The sequence below is a fragment of the Dipodomys merriami genome, unplaced genomic scaffold, assembly GCF_024711535.1.
Source record: "Dipodomys merriami isolate MVZ:Mamm:240054 unplaced genomic scaffold, mDipMer1.0.p SCAF_1, whole genome shotgun sequence".
NCBI lineage: Eukaryota > Metazoa > Chordata > Mammalia > Rodentia > Heteromyidae > Dipodomys > Dipodomys merriami.
This window is the reverse complement of record NW_027202270.1, coordinates 133653172-133675828: the sequence shown is the minus strand read 5'-3', so window position 1 is coordinate 133675828 and position 22657 is coordinate 133653172. Positions and strand designations below refer to the sequence as shown.

General features: G+C 39.5%; 1 protein-coding gene and 1 long non-coding RNA gene across 3 annotated transcripts in view; one reads left to right on the top strand and one right to left on the bottom strand.

Annotated features, from left to right (window-relative positions):
* Garin2 (golgi associated RAB2 interactor family member 2) overlaps positions 1-9060 on the top strand; it is a 25652-nt gene extending 16592 nt beyond the window's left edge. The window contains exons 7-9 of one of the 2 annotated variants that reach the window (XM_070031717.1): positions 3268-3296; positions 7243-7316; positions 8959-9060. In XM_070031717.1, coding sequence (XP_069887818.1) covers positions 3268-3296; positions 7243-7304 — 91 coding nt within the window. In that variant the 3' untranslated portion in view covers positions 7305-7316; positions 8959-9060. The other variant, XM_070031708.1, reaches the window with a different exon arrangement.
* On the bottom strand, positions 7745-22657 carry LOC138833296 (uncharacterized). Its single transcript, XR_011373854.1, has 3 exons — positions 21640-22657; positions 8495-8564; positions 7745-7816 (listed from the first exon to the last, which is right to left on the bottom strand). It is a non-coding gene; the product is annotated as an uncharacterized lncRNA (long non-coding RNA).

Genomic DNA, 22657 nt, shown 5'->3' with positions numbered 1-22657 from the left:
AAGCTCAGGTGAAGGGTAAACAAAGGAGGAAGCTGCAATGCTTGGTAAGAAATGTACGCATTATCCTGCCCATGTAAGTGTAACTCCTCTGTACAGTATGTTCACAAATAAAATTAAATTAAATTTAAAAAAAAAAAAAAAAAGAAGCTCAGGGAAGTGCCCAGGCCCAGAGTTCAAGCCCAAGGACTGGCAAAATTATAGCCATAGGAAGAAGAACCATCAGCTCACATTTGAGGGAGCCTTGTAGGAATCTTCCCATGTAACCAGGAGCTAACACTGCTGTTTTTACTCACAGAAACTGTCCTATATTGAGAGCCCAAAACTAACTGAACTGCAGATGTTTCCCCCTCCCCTCCCCTCCTTTCCCCTCCCCTTCCCTTCCCTTCCATTTTGTTGCTGAGCACTGTGAATCCAGGGGCAGTACTACTGAGCTACATTCCCAGCCTTATTTTTTAAATTTTGAGATAGAGCCTCACTATTTTGCCAGGCTGGCCTCAAATTTGTAATCATCCTACCTTAGCCTCTCAAGTTAGGATTATAGATAATGTGTGCCACCATCAGTGACCAGACCACTGATCTATTATTTCTTTCTTCTTATCTTTTTTGCACCAGTACTGAGGCTTTGAACTCAGGGCCTGGGTGCTTGCCTATAGATTTTTGGGGTTTTTTTATGGGGGGGGTGTCCAGTCATGGGGCCTGAACTCTGGGCCTGGGCTCTGTCCCTCAGCTCTTCAGCTCAAGGCTAGTGCTCTACCACTTGAGCCACAGCGCCACTTCCGGCTTTTTTCTTTTTGCTTATGAGGTGCTGAGGAATCGAACCCAGGGCCTCATGCATGCAAGGCAAGCCCTCTACCACTGAGCCACCTTCCCAGCCCCTTGCCTATAGCTTTTTCACTCAAGGCAGGCATACTCTATCACTTGAGCCAGAGTTCCAGTCCAACTTTTTGATGGTTAATTGAAGTTAAGAGTCACACAGATTTTCCTACCTGAGCTGGCTTTGAACCATGATCCTTAGATCTCAGCTTCCTGAGTAGCTAGGATTACAGGCATGAGCTACCAGATCTGGGGCCTTAACTTTTTTTTAACATTAAAAATTACAAAAGAAAGGGGTGACATTATCCAAAAATAAATACTCATTACCTACTTATGTAACTGTAACCCCTCTGTATATCACCTTTATAATAACAATAAAATAACAACAAAATTTTAGGATGCACACTGCTCTGCAAATGATATTTTGTTATTGTCATGATTACAATCACTATTAGAAATGCTGAGAATCCATGCAAATAGAAAAAAATCATAGAATTTAAAAATATGAAGCATGTTAGAATTCAACAAATCTCAAATTACTAGACCCTGTCCTTTAGCTTCCTATGCCATTAATCCACTGACTTTGCTGGAGCCCCCCCCCCCCCAATTATTCTAAATAATCCTCTTAAATTCAACTTAACCCACGTAGGAACATAATGACTAGTTGGAATCTAATTTGAGAATGTTAATTACAAATGAAAGATGTTGTACTCTAGGAGCAAAATGGAATTCATCGACGCTTAATTCCAGGGACATTTGTAGAACTTAAGACAATGAGATTGATGAAAAGTCCCGTATTATTCTTTTTGTCTAACAGTAACACTTCAATAACACTTCATACCTGTGTACTTTGAATACTGAAAACAAAACTAAGCAATGACCTTGCTGAATATTTTACTGTTTCACTAGACTTTAAAATGTAAACAATTTAAATCTAGATTGAGACAAAGGTGATAGAAACTTAAAATTCTACTCTGCCACTTTAGGTCTTTTAAAAATGAAGAATTTATAACACATTATAATCCTTCTCTTACCTCAACAATAGTGTTGCCATGACACTTGTTTTGAAGAGAATAATAGCTTTGTTTCGATTTTAAGTAAATTTACTTAAAATTCTTTCTTAAAAAAAAAAAAAAAAAAGCCAGGTGCTGGTGGCTCACACCTATAATCCTAGCTACTCAGGAGGCTGAGATCTGAGGATCACGGTTCAAAAAGCCAGCCCGGGCTGAAAAGTCTGTGAGACTCTTATCTCCAATAAAAACCACTAGAAAACCAGAAATGGCATTGTAGCTCAAGAGGTAAAGCACTCGCCTTGAGCTGAAGAGCTGAGGGACAGCACCCAGGCCCAGAGTACAAGCCCCACAACTGATAAAAAATAAATAGATAAATAAATAAATATAATAAGCTAGCTGCCAGTGGCCCATGCCTGTAATCCTAGCTACTCAGGAGGCTGAGATCTGAGGATCACAGTCCAAGTCAGCCCAGGCAGAAAAATCTATGAGACTTGTCTCACAGCAAAAATCCAGAAGTGGAGCTGTGGCTCAAATGGTAGTACCATCCTTGAACAAAAAAGCTAAGGGACAGCACCCAGACCTAGTATTTAGCTTTCATTTAAACCACTAGCCATAAACTCTTCAAAAAACTATTTTTAGTTCTTAAAAGATCAATTATAAAGCCAGATCTGGTGGCTCATGCCTGTAATCCTGGCTAATTGGAAGGCTGAGATCTGAGGATTTCAGTTCCAGCTCTGGTAGGAAAGTCTGTGAGACTCTCATTTCCACTTAACCACCAGAAAACCATAAGTGGTACTGTGGCTCAAATGGTAGAGCACTCACCCTGAGCTTGAATTCAGGTCCTGGGCCCTGTCCCTGAGCCTCTCTTTGTGCTCAAGGCTGGTGCTCTATCACTTGAGCCACAGCACCATTTCTGGCTTTTGAGTGTTTCGGGTTTTTTTTTTTTAATTGACATAAGAGTATCACAGGGACTTTTCTGCCTGGGCTGGCTTGGAACCATGATCCTCAGATTTCAGCCTCCTGAGTAGCTAGGACTACTGACATAAGCCACCAATACTCCACTTTTCTAACCTACTTCTGTCAGAATTTTCCTCAGGTTTCTACACAATTAACTTTATTTACATAAGCCCCTGAGTGTAGCAGCAACTAGCCTCTCCTAAGACTGAAAGACTGTGAATACCAGCAACCTCACTGAGTGACTGGTGAGAAATACATAAAAATAGATTGCATTTTGTTACATAAAATTTGCTTGTATGGCTTTTACAGATCAAATAACTTGTAAGTAAATATTTTTAATATTAGAGTCAATAACAGCCTAGCTTTGATCATTACTACCACAAAGCATTTAGAGAATGACTAGTTATCTCACACCTAGAAATTCTTTACTAAATACTTGTGGTCATGGTTGCAAACCTTTGAAATGTGATGTTTATTTGTACAGGTTCATGAAAAAGGATTCAAAGACTTCAGGTATGGAATGAATTTCATTACATTTTTCATGTGATTTTTGGTGTGCAGGAGTCACCTGTGGTTTTTTTGAATAGCACAACAGCTGAGAGCAAAAGGAACTGGCAAGATAATTCTGATGCATTCCCTTTTGTGGTTTTGCTCTAGTTCTTCAGGCAGAATCCAAAACACAATAGTATTTGTAAGGGGAACTGTCTACCACAAAATACTTGGCAATATTTTCTCCCCACTTCCATCGTTAACCTCTTACACCCTATCTCCCTATCCACAGGCACTGATGTTTTGAGGAGATGTAGTTTCTTCTATATTCCTATCCCTAAGAATCTTTCACTCCTAACAACAACTGTTTGACATGGAGATTGTCTTAGAGACTGCCTGGAATCTCTCCCTTTGCTACCTGCTGACTAACCTCTGAGTTACTTCCAAACCTGGGAGGTAGAAAAGGCCTCAGTTATAATCACAAACATGAGTATTATGGAATAGACATAAACATTTAGCTTGTCTAAAATGGAAAGAAAAAAAACAACTTCAAAAACAAGGATATTTGAGGGCATTTATAGACACATTTATGTGTAGGGCCCACAAATAAATAAATACAGTTTATAGGATAGGTTTTACACAAATGGGATTTTATCTATACACCTTCCCATTGGGCTTACGTGCCTAAAAGTACCAGATAAATTTTACCAAGATGTGGTGCCTATATTATCACCTATCATAATAAACCTGAGAAATTATGGACCAATGTGAATCTGATTCATGAGAAAAATACAAAATATCCTTTGTAGTCTAAAGAATTTTCAACTATCAATTTCTATCCCAAATTCTGTTTCACAATGATATCAAACTAATCTAGGCATGGTGACAAACATCTGTAATCTCAGCACAGAGGAAGTTGGGGTGAGAGGATACTGAGTTTAAGGTCAGCTTCAGCTCATAGGGTATTCGAGGGCAGCCTGAAGTGTAGCAAGACCCTCTCAGAAGAGAGAAGGGTCAGGGGGAGGAAAACAGGAAAGGAAAGAGGGACCCAGAGAGAGGGGGCGGAGGGATAAGGAGAGAAGAGGGAAAGGGAGAGAGGGAGGAAATCAAAATAGATTTTTTCTGACATGCTAGAGTTGTCCAACATAGGCAAACACTTTTCTTGTAGTTTGCTTAAGGATATATCTATTAACAGTTTTATTCAAAGCTGCTTATAATTAGTGCATTCTATGTACATTCTGAGGCACTCATTTATTTAGCCATGGAAATCCGATGTTAATGTAATATATTAAAGCTGCTGTTTTTTTTTAATATATATATGACTCTTTCACAAAACTCAGTTTTGTTCAAATGAGTGATCATTTTGCACCTATGTATTATATGTAAAGCACTTTGGTAGACTCCTTCTGGGAGACATTAACAAAAAACAGGACATGTTATTTGGTCTTAAGAAGTGCATACATACAAGAGCTTGTTCAGCCTCCAGCTTCTCCTCCACCATCTTCCTCTCCATTTACCCAAATGATCACAAACAAGACCATACTAAAGCTACCAGCACAACTATGTTTAGAGCAGCATTATTTACCATAGCTAAGATATGGAACCAACCCAGATGCCCCTCAGTAGATGAATGGATCAAGAAAATGTGGTATATATATACAATGGAATTCTATGCCTCCATCAGAAAGAATGACATTGCCCCATTTGTTAGGAAATGGAAAGACTTGGAAAAAATTATATTAAGTGAAGTAAGCCAGGCCCAAAGAAACATAGGTCCCATGGTTTCCCTTATTTGCAATTACTAGTATATTTCTGAGACACACAGAAACAGTCAGATAAGTTGATGTTAGGCAAAATGAACCCCAAGATACTCAAATGTTTTTTCTTTCTTGCGATTGTTTTTAACATATTTATAAGATGATTTTTTTGTTGCTTTGTATGTCCTCCCCCACGGTATAACATACCCTGTTTTCACTGTATTTGAGGTAGGTATAATTTGTGGAAGGGAAGGGAAAAAACAAATTGTTTAGATAGGGATACAGGTGGCTCCATTGCAACAATGAGATGTACAAGACGATTTTGGCCGGGGGGGGGGGAAATGGGAGGGTGGAAAAGGGGGAGGGGGGATATGGGAAGGGATGGGAAGGGGAAACAAAGGAGGAGGCAACAATGCTTGATAAGATATGTACTCATTACCTTGTCCATGTAATTGTAACCCCTCTGTATGGTATTTTCACAATAAAAAATAAGAAGTGCATACATAACACAGATCAGAATATTGTGCATATTTTTTAAATAGAATGGGAAATAATGACTTTGTGAAGTAGAAGAAACTGGGATTACAGTTTGGGAGACTACATAACTAGAAGGTCCATGAAAAGAGTTAGCAACATAAACTGATAGAAATCTGGAAGAGAACATAAAAAAAAATCAGCTATTAAACATAGACTCAAAAGTTCTAACTCTACTGCCTCTATCATACAAAGATCCCATTTAATCTTTCAGGACCTCAGCTTCCTTAGCTGTAAAATGTCTGTGAATATAGCTGGGATGGTGGGGTGAGGGCATGATCAGCCGTCTCAAGGCTGATTACAATCTACAAGTGGACATTTCTGTGCTCCTTGTGCTCATCTTTGTCAGTCTAGCAGGCAGCTTAAATTGAGAGCTCTGGGAATTCGCAGCTAATCACAGATACAGCCATTGAGAAGCAACAAGCTTGCTAAGTCAGGAGGATGGTGCAATGTACAACTTGGACATTTTGTTTTCCACCAAGTGTTAACTATTTTCCCTGTTTGTTTTCTTTCATATACCTTCTCATTCTTTTCCATCTTTCTATCTCTTGTTTTCCCATGTTTTTCCTTACTTAGGCTTATATAGTATTTCAGTTTTCCCCCTGATTAGCTTTTCTTTACCCTTTTTAAAGCTCCTCTAAATCATTTTTCCCTTTCATACACTCTTACCTTTAAAACTCTCTACCTCCAAGAAAATAAAAGATGAGCAAAATCTTAAATCCTGCATTCTGTTGAACTTAGTCTGAGCATAGATGGAAAAAAGTATCTAATTTCTAAATGAAGCCAGATTCATAACTACTCTTCCAAGTTAGTAAACAAATTCCTAATGTGATTAAGCAATAAACTGATATTCACCCAGCTCACAGGCAAGGCTAGTTGGGGACCAGCATCTCTAATTCTTCATGTCTCATACTTGTCTACATTGGAGGAAATTGCGTTTTCTCCTTTCCATATAAAGTTTTAGGTAAGCTGGCACTTTAAATAAACTTTTTATAACAAGGCTAGGTACCTACATGGTAGATCCTAGGTGAATCTTTCTCTCTCTCTCCTCTCTCTCTCTCTCATAATTAAATCCATTTCTCTCTTTTCTTAACTTAAAATTTCTTAATCTCTTTAGTCCTTACTTTTCTCAACTTTTCTGATTTCTTTACAATGAGCCTGTTATAATCTTCTCTATAATCTCATGATACTTTTCCAAGAGGGAGAGAGATGAGACAAAAATCAAAGATTCAAGAAAAGGAAAATCATTTAGAAATATTCAGAGGATTCTTCCCACACCTACTTATTTTCCACTTTCCTCCTAAATAGTACAAATCAATTTCCTTGCAATTCTAAGCATCCAGGTTCATGCCCTGTTTTGTAAAACTCAAACTAAAAGGAGGGAGGATGGCCCCTTTCTGAAAGGTATAGGTTTGTGAAATCAAAACAATGAGTTCCACTGGAAATATAGACATCTCAAGGAGGTGGTTTGAACATAATTTGAACTTAAGACCCAAATTAAGTTCTTTCTCCTATTGCCTTTTTCCCACTTTTGGCCTTTCTTTCTTCCTTCTTCTCTCTTCTCACTTCTAATAATCTCTCCTTTCTTTTCCTCATTCTTTCCTTCACACTCTTTCTCCCTCACATCAAATTCTCTAATTTCCTCAACCCTCGGCTTCATCTGTCTTCCCCTTTCCCAGGGGAATATATGTCCAGAAAGGAAAGAAAAAGAAAAAGACACACTAAATGGGGAAATGCGTAGGACAATCCAAAGGTGAGTAACTTTCAATAATTGTAAGTCTCTAGATTTTTTATTTTTATTTTGCCAGTCCTGGGGCTTGAATTCAGGGCCTGGGCACTGTCCCTGAGCTTCTTTTGCTCAAGGCTAGCATTCTACCACTTGAGCCACAGCAGCACTTCCAGCTTTCTGTTTATATGCTACGCTACTAGGGAATGGAACGCAGGGCATCATGCGTGCTAGGCAAGCACTCTACCACTAAGCCATATTCCCAGCCCAAGTCTCTAGATTTCAACAATAGACCTTACATTTTCTAACTTATGCTGTGTGTGTGTGTGTGTGTGTGTGTGTGTGTGAGTGTGTGTGTGTGTGTCTATATGTTTGTGTCTGTTTCAACACTGAGTTCATCAAACTGAAAGACTGGTGGACAGAGATGGATTTAGCAGGAACTACTTACCTATCTTGTCATGATTCTGTTGATGGAACTGAGGGTCAGCCTTCTGGCACTTTGTCACCAAAGGCAACTTAGGGCACAACTAAAAGATAATGAGCACACACAAGAGAAAGATGACTAAAAAAGAACAAATGTCCACAACAATAATCCTGTGGCCACCATACATATTCCTTAGTCTCTGCCAGTTCTTTTGTCACTTCTTCCCCTTAGTCATTGTCTTAAAAGACTCTAACTTGTTCTGTGGTGGTGAGTGGATGGCATATAGGGTGATATGTGTAGGGTCCAATGTCTACTAAGGGAGAAGAATAAACACTACCAACTCTCAGAAAAGGTTAGGGTTTGGAGAGGGAAATCTTTGGAGATATCTGTATATGTATACATGGATATATACACATGTATGTACATATGGGGGGGGAGAAGAGCACGTACATGCCAGTACTAGGTCTTGAACTCAGGATCTAGCACTCATGCTAGGCTCTTTCTACTCAAGGCTGGCACTCCACCATTTGAGCCACACCTCCAGCAGGTATTTGTAGATAAGTGTCTTATGGACTTTCCTGCATGAGCCGGCTCAAACCTCAATCCTGAGCCAAGAGTACAGGCTACCGGTGAGCTACCAGTGCCTGGTGAGATAGCTCAGTATTTTACAATGGTGTCATTCTATAATTGGTTTATTCTGTAAGAATGAAATATCATATATGAGGATCTTAAAAGAGATCCTAAATAAAAAGAATAACAAAAGAGACACTATAGATCATACCATATTTAAATACAGACTTCATTAGTTGAAAAGATGACTCTCAAATACTTTTGTTGAACAAACTTGTGTTCTGTCTCCAGCACGGCCAAGACAGTCACATAGAAAGACAGAAAAGAAAACCAAATACTTAAACTGAATGGTAATAAATAATAAAATATATCTAAATGATTTCAATGTCAATATTATGAAGAAAAGCTGTACTGTAAATATAAGTTTTGACTTTTTTTCTTAGCAGTCTTGGAAGTCCAACTCAGGGTCTTACACATACTAGGCAAGAGCTCTACTACTAAGTTACATCCCTAGCCCATAATTTATTTTTTAAATCACTTATTTTACTAATATTAGATGTTTTAGTACTATACTTAAGATCAATAACTTTAAAACATTCTGTATTTCAAATAAATATTCTGTATTTCAGACCTCCACATTAAATGAACTGACTTTCTTTTTTCTTTTTTTGTCAGATAAATACAAACTTCTAAACTAAAAAACAAGCACAACTCAAGAAAAGACAATCAGTACAAAGGGGAAATAAAATAGTGTCTTCCACTGTTGGCAGAAATAAAGGCTACTAATCATTAAGAATTCAAATACAGTTAATCTAATTTCTTGAATCTTAAGTATATTTATAAACATATTTATAAACATGGATATTTATTTATTTTATCTTATTTAATTTTTTTGTGCCAGCTAGGTGCTGTTCTTTAGCTTTTTTGCTCAAGACTGACTCTCTACCATTTGAATCCCAGATCCACTTCCAGCTTTTTTGCTGATTAATTGATATAAAATTGTCACATATTTGTCTGCCCTGGATGGGTTTGAACTGAGATATTCAAACCTAAGGCTCCTGAATACCTAGGATTACAGGCATGAGCCACTAACACCTGGCTCTGTGAATATTTATTTTAAAGGATGAAGCTATAAGATGTTCAGTTATTAACTTCAGTCTTGATAAAGCATTTTGTTTGGGAGTTATTAGGAAAATTTGATATTCTCTATGGTTTTAATTCTCTCATTTGAACATTAGCCCCAACATTGTTCTTGCCATTATTGATGAGTTCATTGAAGTGGTGACAAGTTGCTTGTACCTTTACATTCTAGCTGACTGGCAGATGCTAAGAGATATTAATCAAAACAGGCTTTTAAAAATATTTCAACAGGGCTGGGAAGGTCACTCAGTGGTAGAGTGCTTGCCTTGTATGCTTGAGGCCCTGGGTTCGGTTACTCAGCACCACAAAAGCAGAAGAAAATAAAAACTGGAAGTGGTGCTATGGCTCAAGTGGTATAGTGCTAGCCTTGAGCTGAAGAGCTGAGGGACAGCGCCCAGGCCCAGAGTTCAGGCCCCATGACCAGACACCCTCCCTCCCCCCCAAATTTTTTTTTCAACAGATTTTTTTCAGTTTTAACTGATTTTTAAGAACACGTGGAGTTTTAAAATAATATTCCATATATTTTGAGTATACATTCCATATATATCATGTATATATGAAACTCTCATGTATATATACAGATACATACACACATATATACACACACACATATTTATATAAACTCTCAGGCTGGTCATGTAGTATCTAAGTGATAGAGCACTTACCTAATAGCAATATGAAATACCAGTACTATGAAAAAAAAAAAAAAGAAAGCTGGGCACTAGCTCATACCTATAATTCTAACTACTTTAGAGACTGAGATCTGAAGATTGTGATTCCAAGCCAGCTTGGGCAGCAAAGTCCCTGTGAAACTCTTATCTCCAATTAACCATTCAAAAACCAGAAGTGGAGCTATGGCTCAGAAGGGTAGAGTGCTAGCCTTGAGCAAAAGAGCTCAGGAACAACTTCCAGGCCCTGAGTTCAAGCCCCACAACACACACACACACACACACACACACACACACACACACACCAAAACAAAAACCATACTCCCCATCCATACTCCCCATCCAAACAATGTTTTTTTATTGCAGAACTGGGGACTGAACTCGGGGCCTTATGCATTATTACTTGAGCTATATAAACATTACTTTGTGTTTTTAAAAATACCACTTACTTTCTAAAAGCTTCTGCATGTTCTATATGCATTGTATTACACTATCTCACATATCTACAGTGGACTGAATTGAAACAGAAAGTACTTATTTCCATCTTTTCCTTCCTCTTCTGACTAGGCAAAACTCTAAAACTATTCAGTCCGATATGGTAGGCATAGACACTCATGGCTTCTGAAATGTTAGGCTAACATGACTGAGAAACTAAATTTTAGATTCTGTTTAATTCAAATTCAAAAACTGAACACTTATGTAATATATTCCAATTAAATACAATTTAATTTTATTGTTTTGGCAGAGCTACTTGTTTTTTTTTGCCATGATGGAAATGAAACCCAGGGCCTCACCCACTTAGTCAAGTGTTGTACACTCTGCTATATTCCCCAGTATAGTAAATCTATATTTATTTGTCTATTGGTCTTGGGGCTTGAACTCAGGGCCTGGGTGTTGTCCCTGAGCTCTTTTACTCAAGGCTAGTGTTCTACCACTTTTTTTTGGGGGGGGGTCTGTTCGTGGGGCCTAAACTCTGGGCCTGGGCGCTGTCCCTCACCTCTTCAGCTCAAGGCTAGCTAGTGCTCTACCACTTGAGCCACAGCACCACTTCCGGCTTTTTTCTTTTTGCTTATGTGGTGCTGAGGAATCGAACCCAGGTCCTCAGGCATGCAAGGCAAGCACTCTACCACTGAGCCACCTTCCCAGCCCTGTGTTCTATCACTTTGAACCACAGCACCACCTCCAGTTTTCTGGTTAATTAGAGATAAGAATCTCACAGAGTTTCCTGACTAGGGCTGGCTTTGAACCTCGATCCTCAGATCTCAGCCTCCTAAGTAGCTAGGATTATAGGCATGAGCCACCAGTGCCCAACTGAATCCTTTTTTTTTTTTTTTTTTTTGTCGGTAATGGGGCTTGAACTCTGGGCTTGGGCACTGTCCTTGCGCTCTTCAGCTCAAGGCGAGTGCTCTACCGCTTGAGCCACAGCGCCACTTCCGGTTTTCTAATGTTTTATTGGAGATAAGAGTCTCACGGACTTTCCTGCCTGGGCTGGCATTGAACCGTGATCCTCAGATCTCAGCCTCCTGATTAGCTAGGATTACAGGTGTGAGCCACCGGCACCTGACCTACATTTTTTATATCAAGTATTGATAGGAGATGTAGGTGTAAAATACATACCATATTTTCAAAATATTTTTATAAAAATACAAATACGTGTGTGTGTGTGTGTGTGTGTGTGTGTGTGTGTGTGTGTGTATGAAAACCAGTTGCCAGTGGCTCATGCTTATAATTGTAATTAATTGGGAAGCTGATAGTGAGAGGATCATATTGTCAAGCTAGTCCAAACAGAAAAGTACATGAGACCCCATCTTCCATTCAGGAAGCTAGATGCCTGGGATCTGGGATCCAAATGACAACAAGAAGCCTAAAAGCAGGCAGAGCACAGCTTAGGTGCAGGCCAACCAGAAACCTAAAATTACCAGTAAAGCCAGGTACCACTGGCACACAACTGTAAATCCTAGATACCTAGAAGGCTGAGAGCTGGAAGAGTGTGGTTCTAAACTAATCCTGGGCAAAGGCCATGCTGCAGATGTGGCTCAAATTAAGCAACACTAACCAAGCAAAGCTATAAGTCCCTGATTTCAGTACTACCAAAACAGAAAAGAGAAACAAATGTAATACTTCATTACACTTCATTTAACAAATTTTGAGTTTATTTTTGTTTTTGTTTTGTTGGTTGTGGGGCCTGAACTCAGGGCCTGGGCACTGTCCCTGAGCTCATTTGCTCAAGGCTAGTGCTCCACTTTGAGCCACAGTGCCACTTCCAGTTTTTGAGTGGTTAATTGGAGATACCTGCACAGGCTGGCTTCTGACCAAGATCCTTAGTTCTCAGACCCCTTGAGTAACTAGGATTGTAGGCATCAGCCATAGGTATCCAGCTTAACAAATTTTATATTGATTATTTGGATATATTGATTATTGGTTATTTAAGTAATAGTTTAACCCAATATTAGCTTGCAGTATTTAAAGATTAATTTCATTCATTTCTTTTAATAAGGCAATTAAATAATATGCAGAATGCATTTGTGAACAAACACGTCACTCATAGTATTTTTCCATAGGATAGCATTAATCTAGAGAAAAATCAACTACGCATTTTCTTGGCTCACAGCCCAGAGAATTCCTTCTCTTCCTTTCCCTTCTGCTACAAAGATGGAAGGAATTCCTTCCCAACTCCTCAATGAAGAGTGAAAAAGATTCCCATGAAATCAACAGAGATTGGGGCATGCTACAATTAGGAATACACATACACAACAGAAACTATTGTCTTTTACAAAAACTACTTCCTTGATACAGGAAGTTAGAAGTACAACTGGTTATTATCCGGTAAGAGACTTTCCAAAGCACTTTGAAAAAGATTCTTTATAAGTGTAACACATACTTACCAGATGATAAAACAATTCTACTCCTACATATTTACTCAAGAACAATGAAGGCATGTTCACAGCAAGACATATATTAAAACAAGATTCATAAACAAATGGTCATGGGATTTTATAATGGTGAAAAACTGGAAACAACCCAAATGTCCGTCAGCCAATGAGTAGTTAAACACACTGTGGTATGTTCATACAGCAGTACTACTTAGCAACAAAAGAAACAAACTACTAATAAATACTATAACACATAGTTGAGTCTTAGAATCATTATGTTGAGTGAAAAAACCTAGGTAGATTATATAGTAAGATTTATAGGAAGATTTAGAAGACGAACTTAAGTGTACAGAATAAAAAGATTTATAGGGAGAGCCGGGGGCCGGTGGCTCATGCTTGTAATCCTAGCTACTCAGGAGGCTGAGATCTGAGGATCGTGGTTCAAAGCCAGCTTGGGCAGGAAAGTCTGTGAGACTGTTATCTCCAATTAACCACCAGAAAACTGGAAGTGGCGCTGTGGCTCAAGTGGTAGAGCACTCGCCTTGAGCTGAAGAGCACAGGACAGGCCCAAGCCCAGAGTTCAAGCCCCATGACTGACTTAAAAAAAAAAAAAAAAACAAGATTTATAGGGAGGTTTAGAAGATGAAACTATAAAAATCTGGCCATGGTAGTCTGGGGTAGGGTTAGGTAGCAGGGTATTAATTACAAAGTGGTATAAGAAAATTTTTTAACAAAATATTTTCTACTACAGTGATTGTTTACATTCATGTATACAAACTAAATACTTAAAAATAGATGTATTTTGCCTGGTGCCCATGGCTCATGTCTATAATCCTAGATACACAGGAGGGAAAGGTTCTGAGGATAGTGATTCGAAGCCATCCCTAGCAGGAAAGCCTGTGAGAGTCTTATCTCCAGTTAACCACCAAAAAAACCCAAAAGTGACACTGTGGCTCAAGTGCTACAGTACAAACCTTGAGCAAAAGAGCTCAAGGACAGCACCCAGCCCTTGAGTTCAAGCCCCAGGACTGGCACACGCACAATAAAAGGGTGTATTTAATTGCACATAAATTATACTTCAAAAAATTGATTTTTAAAGACAGTATATTTATAGACTAAACCTGAAGGTGCTATAATTTGGATTTTGAATGTCCCAAAGGCCCATGTATTGAAGTATAGATCCCAACTTGCAGTGTTGTTGGGAGGCTAGTCACTTGGGAGGGGCGATTATTCAAAGGGATATCTGGACCCTAGCCCACCCCCAACTTCTCTCTCTTTCTGCTTCTAAGCCACCATGAGGTGAACAGTGTCCTCTACTGCATGTGACTATGCAGCCAAAGATCCAAAGCAGCAAGGCCAAACATGAACCCCCCCACCCCCGAAAAGACCTTATTAAGACTTTATTAAGGTGTCCTCAGGTATTTTGTCAGTGACAAAAAACTAACTTTAAGAAATAGTACATACATACTCAACCTGCTTGCTCTTAATGATGCACTGCTTTTTTTCTTAAAATCAGCTTTATGGTCAAAGGAAATTCAAAAATATTATATAACTAATTTTTTATCTTTCTGTAATATTCATAATTATTTGTAATATCACACAGGGCAGGTTTATTGCATTTTCCATCTCAATTTCCTAAACCAGTTTCATATTGTACCAGTACTCCATTATGCGTCTTACTTTCCACATCAGCTTGTGGTAAAACTAACTCATGGGATGGCATGTTGATTATTAGAACAGTGCTCACAAAATTAATGCATATGCTTTTGAAATGCTTAATATCTGTGCTGTCCAATGTGGTCAAGCTCAACTATAGAACATAATTCTTGGCCAGGTGCTGGTGGCTCAACGCCTATAATCCCAGCTACTCAAGAAGCTGAGATATGGGGCTGGGAAGGTGGCTCAGTGGTAGAGCACTTGCCTTGCATGCCTGAGGCCCTGGGTTCGATTCCTCAGCAGCACATAAGCAAAAAAGAAAAAAGCCGGAAGTGGTGCTGTGGCTCAAGTGGTAGAGCACTAGCCTTGAGCTGAAGAGCTGAGGGACAGCGCCCAGGCCCAGAGTTCAGGCCCCACAACTGGACCCCCCAGAAAAAAAAGAAAAAAAAAGAAGCTGAGATCTGAGGATAGCAGTTCAAAGCCAGCCCTGGCAGGAAAGTCCACGAAACTCCTATCTCCAGTTAACAACTAAAAAACCTGAAATGGAGCTTTGGCTCAAGTGATAGAGCATTGGCCTTACGCAAGCAGCTCAGGGAAAGAACCCAGGCCCTGAGTTCAAGCTCCATGACTGACAAAAAAATCCCAACATAATTCTTAAGAGACACCATAAGGAAAATATATTGATATTTATTCTACTTTAAAACAATCTTAAATCTACTTTAGAAATCTTTCAGCAAAACGAAGATGCTTTTTCATGTGAATAAATACATAGTACAGACATGTATTCACTAGGTATTAATGTTGAGTGTGGTTGCCTATCAAATTAGATAAGTGGTCTGATTAATATCAACACTTAAGAAAAATTCAACTAATACCAATTAAACTAATTACAAAATATCTTCCCAGGAAGTTAAAGACCCTCACGATTTAGTTATACAGTCAGTCCTTAAATGTAAAGTACTTGAGTTAGAAGAGCCCTAAGACATAAACAGACTAAAGTATTAGCAGTCTTCTCTTCCTCTGTCACTGCTCCTATTTCAGGAGATTGTGACACAGAGCTGTGTTACTACTGCTGCCAGCACTGCATGGGAACAGGAAGGAAAGGATCAGTTTCCAGTCTGAAGTTTCAACTTGGAATGCATTTTCCAATAGAGTGAAATAAAGTACCATAGGAGCTATAATACAGATCAAATATACTGTTGATGTTTTTGTTTTTTTTAACTGGTATCAGAATGTCACCATAAGATCAAGCATAGCAGTACGGCCCTATATCTGAGCACTTGGGAGACTGAGGCAGGTGAGGAAATGCCTCTATGGAAATCCGTATGGAGGTTTCTCAAGAAATTATCAACAGAAGTGCCATTTGATCCTGCTATGCCACTCCTAGACATGTATCTGAAGGCGTTTAAGCATATAATAGAGATACCTGCATACTTATGTTTATAGCAGCACTATTCACAATAGCCACACTGCAGAATCAGCCTTGCTATCCCTCAATCAATGAAAGGATGGAAGAAAATATGGAGATATATATCCATATAGATGTATAATGTGCATGTATATAATACAAATTATATACACCACATATATACATGCATATACAATGGAATATTATTGAGCCATAAATGAAATGTTATTTTCAGAAAAAAAGATGGAAATGGAAATCATCATGTTGAGTGAAATAAGCTGGACTGAGGAAGACACATATCACATCTCTCTCATATTCAGAATCGAGACCAAAACAAAAACAAAGGTCAAGTGACAGTGATTCAAGCCTGTAAGACTGGGAGACCCCAGTCTCTTAACCAACAAAAAGCCAGAAGTGGAGCTATGATACAAGTATAAAATAAGAACTATTTGAGGGAGGGAACCAGTGGGAAGAAAGAGGAGAAGGGGAGGGTGGAAGGGGTGAATATGATTGAAATATTTCATAACCAACCATTAAAATAAAAATTTCAAATCTATAGAAAAGAATTTCACCATCACAATTTATTTGAGGAATCTTGTATCTTTAAACACATCAAACAACTTTAGCAGTATAGAATTCTGAAGTGGAAATTTATTGAGACCTTCAACACCTCTTCATAAAGTATAACTTCAAAAACTGTTTAGCTGTGAATGAAAAGTAACCCTATTGTGGGAGTGTGGTATTTCCTATGCAACTTGTAGAAAGGAATGCATAAGGATTTTCTGCAAGAACTGACATAGACAGTTGAGTAGGGTTGAGAAGATTTGGGAGCACTGGGTTGTATTGATAATATAGCTACTATTAGTAGAAATATAGACAAAAATACCATTGTGATAATAGTCTGGACACTGATTTTTATCTACCTAATTATAATGGTCAGTTGCTCACAGGAGAGTAAAAAGCTCCAAGGTCATTAAAAAATATATATATCCCTAGGGCTTGAGGTGTAGCTCAGTAGTAGAGTATTTGTCTAATAATGGCAAGACCCTGGGTTTGATTCCTAGCACTGTCAAAATACACACACACACACACACACACACACACACACACACACACACACACACACACACACACACACACACACACACAAATATGTCCATAACTGGTAATTTTTTTTTTTTTGGTCGGTCATGGGGCTCAAGGCTAACACTCTACCACTTGAGCCACAGCACCACTTTCAGTTTTTTGTGAGTGGTTTATTGGAGATAAGAGTCTCACAGACTTTCCTGCCCAGGCTGGCTTTGAACCATGATCCTCAGATCTCAGCCTCCTGAGTTGCTAGGATTATAGGCATGAGCCACTGGCACCTGGCTAGGGATAGAATCCTTTTGAAGGAAAAAAGTGATAAAAAAAAAAATTATCAGTTATGGAGCTGGGTGCTGGTGGCTCACACCTATAATCCTAGCTATTCAGGTGGCTGAGATCTGAGGATCGTCGTTCAAAACCAGCCCGGGCAGGAAAGGCTGTGAGACTCTTAATCTCCAATAAAACTGTAGCTCAAGTGGTAGAGTGCTCGCCTTGAGCTGAAGAGCTGAGGGACAGCATCCAGGCCCAGAGTTCAAGCCCCATGACTTGCAAAAAAAAAAAAAAAAGGAATTCTATCCCTTTCTCTTGACTGCACACTACAGTTTAGTAACTTGCTTCTAGCCAGTAAAGTGGCAGTACCGGTAAGTGGCTTTGGAGACTTCAAACATAAAAATATCCCATAGTTTCTATCTTGGTCACTGTCTCTTGGATTCCTTGCTCTTAGGCAAGCCAGCTGTCAAGTCCTAAAATGAGGACCAAATGACAAGGAAATAAAGCCTCCAGTCAACAGCTGCGGGAGTGAGACTTCGGTGAAACCACACCTTCTTGGAAACCTAGCCTCCAGTCCCAGTGTCCCTACTAGATAGCTACAGTCCCAGCCGACATACTGATGTAGAACCTCAGAAGAAACCCTAAACCACAGCCACCCTGCTGATTCCTGCTTTTGACCCAAGGAAATGGAAAATTTACATTTACATACAATTGTGTATTGCAAAATCTCATTAACCCTCAATTCTAGTATTAGAAGAGCTTGTTCTTCTGGATATATTTCATATGAGAACGTTCTATTGCTTCCTTCCCCTTCCCCTTCTTTTTCTTTTTTGAGGTATGATGGTTTGAACTTAGGGCCTTGCAGTTACTATTTAGGCTCTGTACTTTAACCCAGGCTCTCATCCCTTTTCACTTTTTAGGTTATTTTCAGATAAGGTCTAGCATTTTTCCCCAGGCTGACCTCAGCTGGCAACGGCTCCTACCTATGCCTCCCATGTATCTGATATTATAGGCATGCACCAGGACAGCCAGACTGGGTATTTTTGAAATGGAATCCTACTTTTTGCCTGAATTGGTCTCAAACTTCAAGCCTGATCTCTGCTTCCTGAGTAGGTGAGAACGTAAGTATGAGCCACCAAATCAGTTAACAAATAATGGTAACTGAAGTTCTGGATACCCACTGAAGCAACTATTTCTTAAAGAACACCCATATATTTAGCCAAAATCCTAGGTATATTTATTTCCTACATCCATGCTAAATTTAAGAAGGAACTCCTCTCTTCCCACCATCCCCCCCTAGAAAAAAAGAAAGAAACCAGTTCACTTCTATTCCTGTTGCCATTTTTTTCTCTTTTCTGTACCTGAATTCAGATTTCAAGGCTTAGAGAGCATTGTTTGCTGTTCTGCCTTCCTGTTTTTGTTTGAAATGTTCCTCAAAGGCCAAGAGGCTTGAAAGCTTACAGCCAAGTACAGTACAGCGTCAGGCCCTGACACTTAACTACACAATGTTTACATTAACTTGATCAAACTTCATATTTCCAAATATGGTTTGAAACATTCCTCTGAAAATTACTCTGGAAAAAGGAAAATAAAAGTTTCTTTTTCCTCAATGGCACAGAGAAATCCATTTTGATATTCTATATCTCTTACTACATCAACATACTTTAAAAAACTTGGTTAAGGGTCAATATTTATTCCAATTCTGCTTCAGCCTATTGCATTGAAAAGTTAGGGCTTTTCCATGATAAATTTGTAATCTAAAATATCTGCCTCTATTGACAGTTTTTTAAAGTTCCTAGTTAGAACTGCTGCTAATACCTAATCAGTAAATTCATCTGAAATTCCCATCCATAGGCTGACATCACCCAATCTGCCTTGTGTCAGAGGAACTGACACAGACACTAAAGTTCACACATGTAAGACACTAAATTTGTGATATGTTAGAAATGAGATATCTAAGATCATCAGAAACTTGAGAAAGTAAAAGTTAAGTATATCTTACTTGATCATATCTATTTTTTAGGTGTTTTTTCCCCTCTAATTCTCAGCTGTATCAATAAGATGAGGAATTATAAGTAGGTAGCTGGAATGACCTAAAGCATAGGAGAGAGATGGTAAAGGACAAATAGTTTTCTCTTCCCATTTGCCATTGTTTTTTTCCATATCTCATCTGACACATAAAAGCTGGGTCAGACTCTAATCCCACCTTGAAAGCCCCTAATGTTGCTTGTTCTTAGAAACTAAGTCAGATTACACTTGATTAGTCCTTAAATGGTAAAGCAGGAGGCAGAACTAATCATCTTTATGCAGAATTTTAAAAATGAGATATTATTGGCCACATATCTGAAAAAGCCAAAATCTAGCTGGTCACCAGTAACTCATTCCTATAATCTTAGCTACTCAGGTATCTGAGAGCTTTGGATTAAGGTTCAAAGTTAGCCTGGGCAGAAAAGTCTGTGAAACTCTTATCTACAATTAACCACCAAAAAGCTGGAAGTGGAGCTGTGGCTCAAGTGGTAGAGCACTAGCATAGACACTCAGGGACAGCACTGAGGCCCTAGTTGAAGCACCAGGATGGACACACACACACACACACACACACACACACACACACACACACACACACACACACACACACACACACACACACACACCTGAAGTCTTTGACCTTTTCATCATTGCTATTCTAAATATTTGTTGAGTACTATCTATGTAATAGATGCTGAGGAATCTAAAAATAAATAGTGGTAAATAAAACAGATTAAATCCTTGAATTTATGGAGCTAATTTGAAAAGATAGATAATAATATATATCTCTCAGATAGTAAAGGAAAATGAAAAATAAAATTGTTCAGCAGCCATAAGTGGGTGATTGAAGTTAGAGTGTGGGAGATGTTGGTATTTATCAAGCATGAACAGGCCTCACTGGCAACAGTTGAAATGAAACCTAAAGAAAATGAAGAACTATCCCTGGGAATATTGGATATTTCCAAAAGCAAATATAAAGACTTTGAAATAGGAACTATTAGAACCTGTTATGAACAACAAACACTATAAACAAAATAGAAAGTTGGAAACTCAGTAAGGAAAGATAGATGTAATTTTTTTGGGGGGAGGGGTCTGGTCGTGGGGCCTGAACTCTGGGCCTGGGCACTGTCCCCTCAGCTCTTCAGCTCACTCTACCCCTTGAGCCACAGTGCCACTTCAGCTTTTTTTTTTTTTTTTCTGCTTATGTGGTGCTGAGGAATCGAACCCAGGGCCTCATGCGTGCAAGGCAAGCACTCTACCACTGAGCCACCTTCCCAGTCCCGATGTATGTAATTTTACAATCCTTATCAAGAACAAATGTGATTTGATCTTTTTTGATGTACAGTTTTAATCTTAGTTTTATTCAAAAAATTTTCAAGTTCCAAATGTATCTGCTTCCTCTTTCCAGATTTAAACATTTCTCATGGAATATGTTTTGTTTACCTAAAGATGATTCATACAATCAAAAGTGTTTAGTCCAAAGTCCAATGAGGTAGTACATAACTTGTAATCCCCACATGAAGGAGGCTGAAGCAGGAGGATTTGAATTTTGAGGGACAGCCTAGGATACATAGTAAGACTCTGTCTCAAAAAACAAGATATTAGGCTATTAATTTGGTTATGAAAACTATTCTTTTAATAGCACAAAGAGGAGTCACAATAGCTTTAGTTAAGAGGGAAAGGTAGAATTTTTTTACTTCCTTTTCTTATTGTGAAAATACTATACAGAGGGATTACAATTACATGAGCAAGATAATGAGTACATTTCTTATCCAGCATTGTAGCCTCCTCCTAATAGTGATCATCACTTTATTAGAGTGGGATCCTACAACAAGGGATTTTTAGGCACTTGGGGAAGCAAGTAGACATCTGGGGGGGGGGGGAAGGGTGTGTCACCTGGGTGGAGATAACAATTTCTTTGAACAGATTGGTCATAACTGGAGGTCCTTTTGTCTTGTCGCACCCACCTCACCTTCACCCCCCCCCCTTTTGATTGTTGTAATTGGGGAGAGCATCTGGCATCTGATGGACAGAAGCTGAGTACATTGACAAAAGTCTTACAGTGGACAGGGCAGTCCCCAGAACAAGAAATTCTCAGCCTGATTGACAGTAGTCCCGAGGCTGAGGAATTGAACTACAAGGAGAAACTTTTTATTGAGGAGCTGGAGGAAGCATCTTTACTTATCACTTTGAAGACCTTTGAAAAGAAAATAAGTTACACACTAACCTTTAGTTGCTTTTGGTGTATGGCTAATAAGTTTCTAGGAATTCTGGAGACTACTTGCAGCGCACACATTTTCAAGACATCTTTGTAGAGGAATGTGGGCCAAGGCAGTTCAGTTAAAGTAGCTTTGGAACTGGTACTCAGTGTTCACTGAGGAATGTTTGATAGCAGGAGGATTAAAGGCCCGAGTTGGCAGGCAGCTGAGTCATGTCCTGCATTCTTCTATTTAAACACAAACAACCTGAATAAAGACGGAGAGAATGCTGCTCAGATTTTGAGGTGATAACCCAGGAAGAGGTGGTTATCGCCTAAAATCTTGACCATCTGGGATGATGGTTTGCTTAGTTCAGAGCACCCCAGTTCCATGGAACGCGGGGATGTCCAAAAGGAGAGTAAGAAAAAGAATGTGTTTTGTTTTCTTTAAAGAAAGGGGAGGAAGGGACCGACCTGGGGGATAAGGAAAATGATGAAAACAAAAACAAAAACAAAAACCCATCACCACAGAGGACGTGAACTAGGAAAGAGGGGATGGCCTGGCCTTCGAGAAGGAGGGCTGTCCGCGCATTGTACCCCTCCGTGGGGAAATGCAAGCTCTGGATTCCAGGCCAGGTGAAAGGGGATGATTAACAACTGCTCGAAGGCAGGGTGTCCCTATCGCTATCCCAGCAGCCCTTCCGCAGGCTTTTTGTGAGACGTGTTAAGGGAAACGCGTTGACAGTTTCTCTGCTGGGAACGCGTTTCCACCGCACGGGCGGGCGGGCGGCCGGGCCAGCGCCTCCCGGAATCCGTCCCGCCCGCGCAACTTTGACTCCACACCGGAGGGTGTGAGGACACCAGCTGCGGCCCGGCGCGGCCCGCCTTTCTGGTTCGTGTTGTGTTGGCTTTTTCGTTTCTCCGAGCTGGGTTCCGGCAGGAGCTTCTCGGCGTCGTCTGTGGAGTCAGGGAATTCTGTAAACACAGAACACTCCACGCGTGTGCGTCACGGTGGCTGGGAAAAGCCAGGCGTCAAACTGTGCGACGG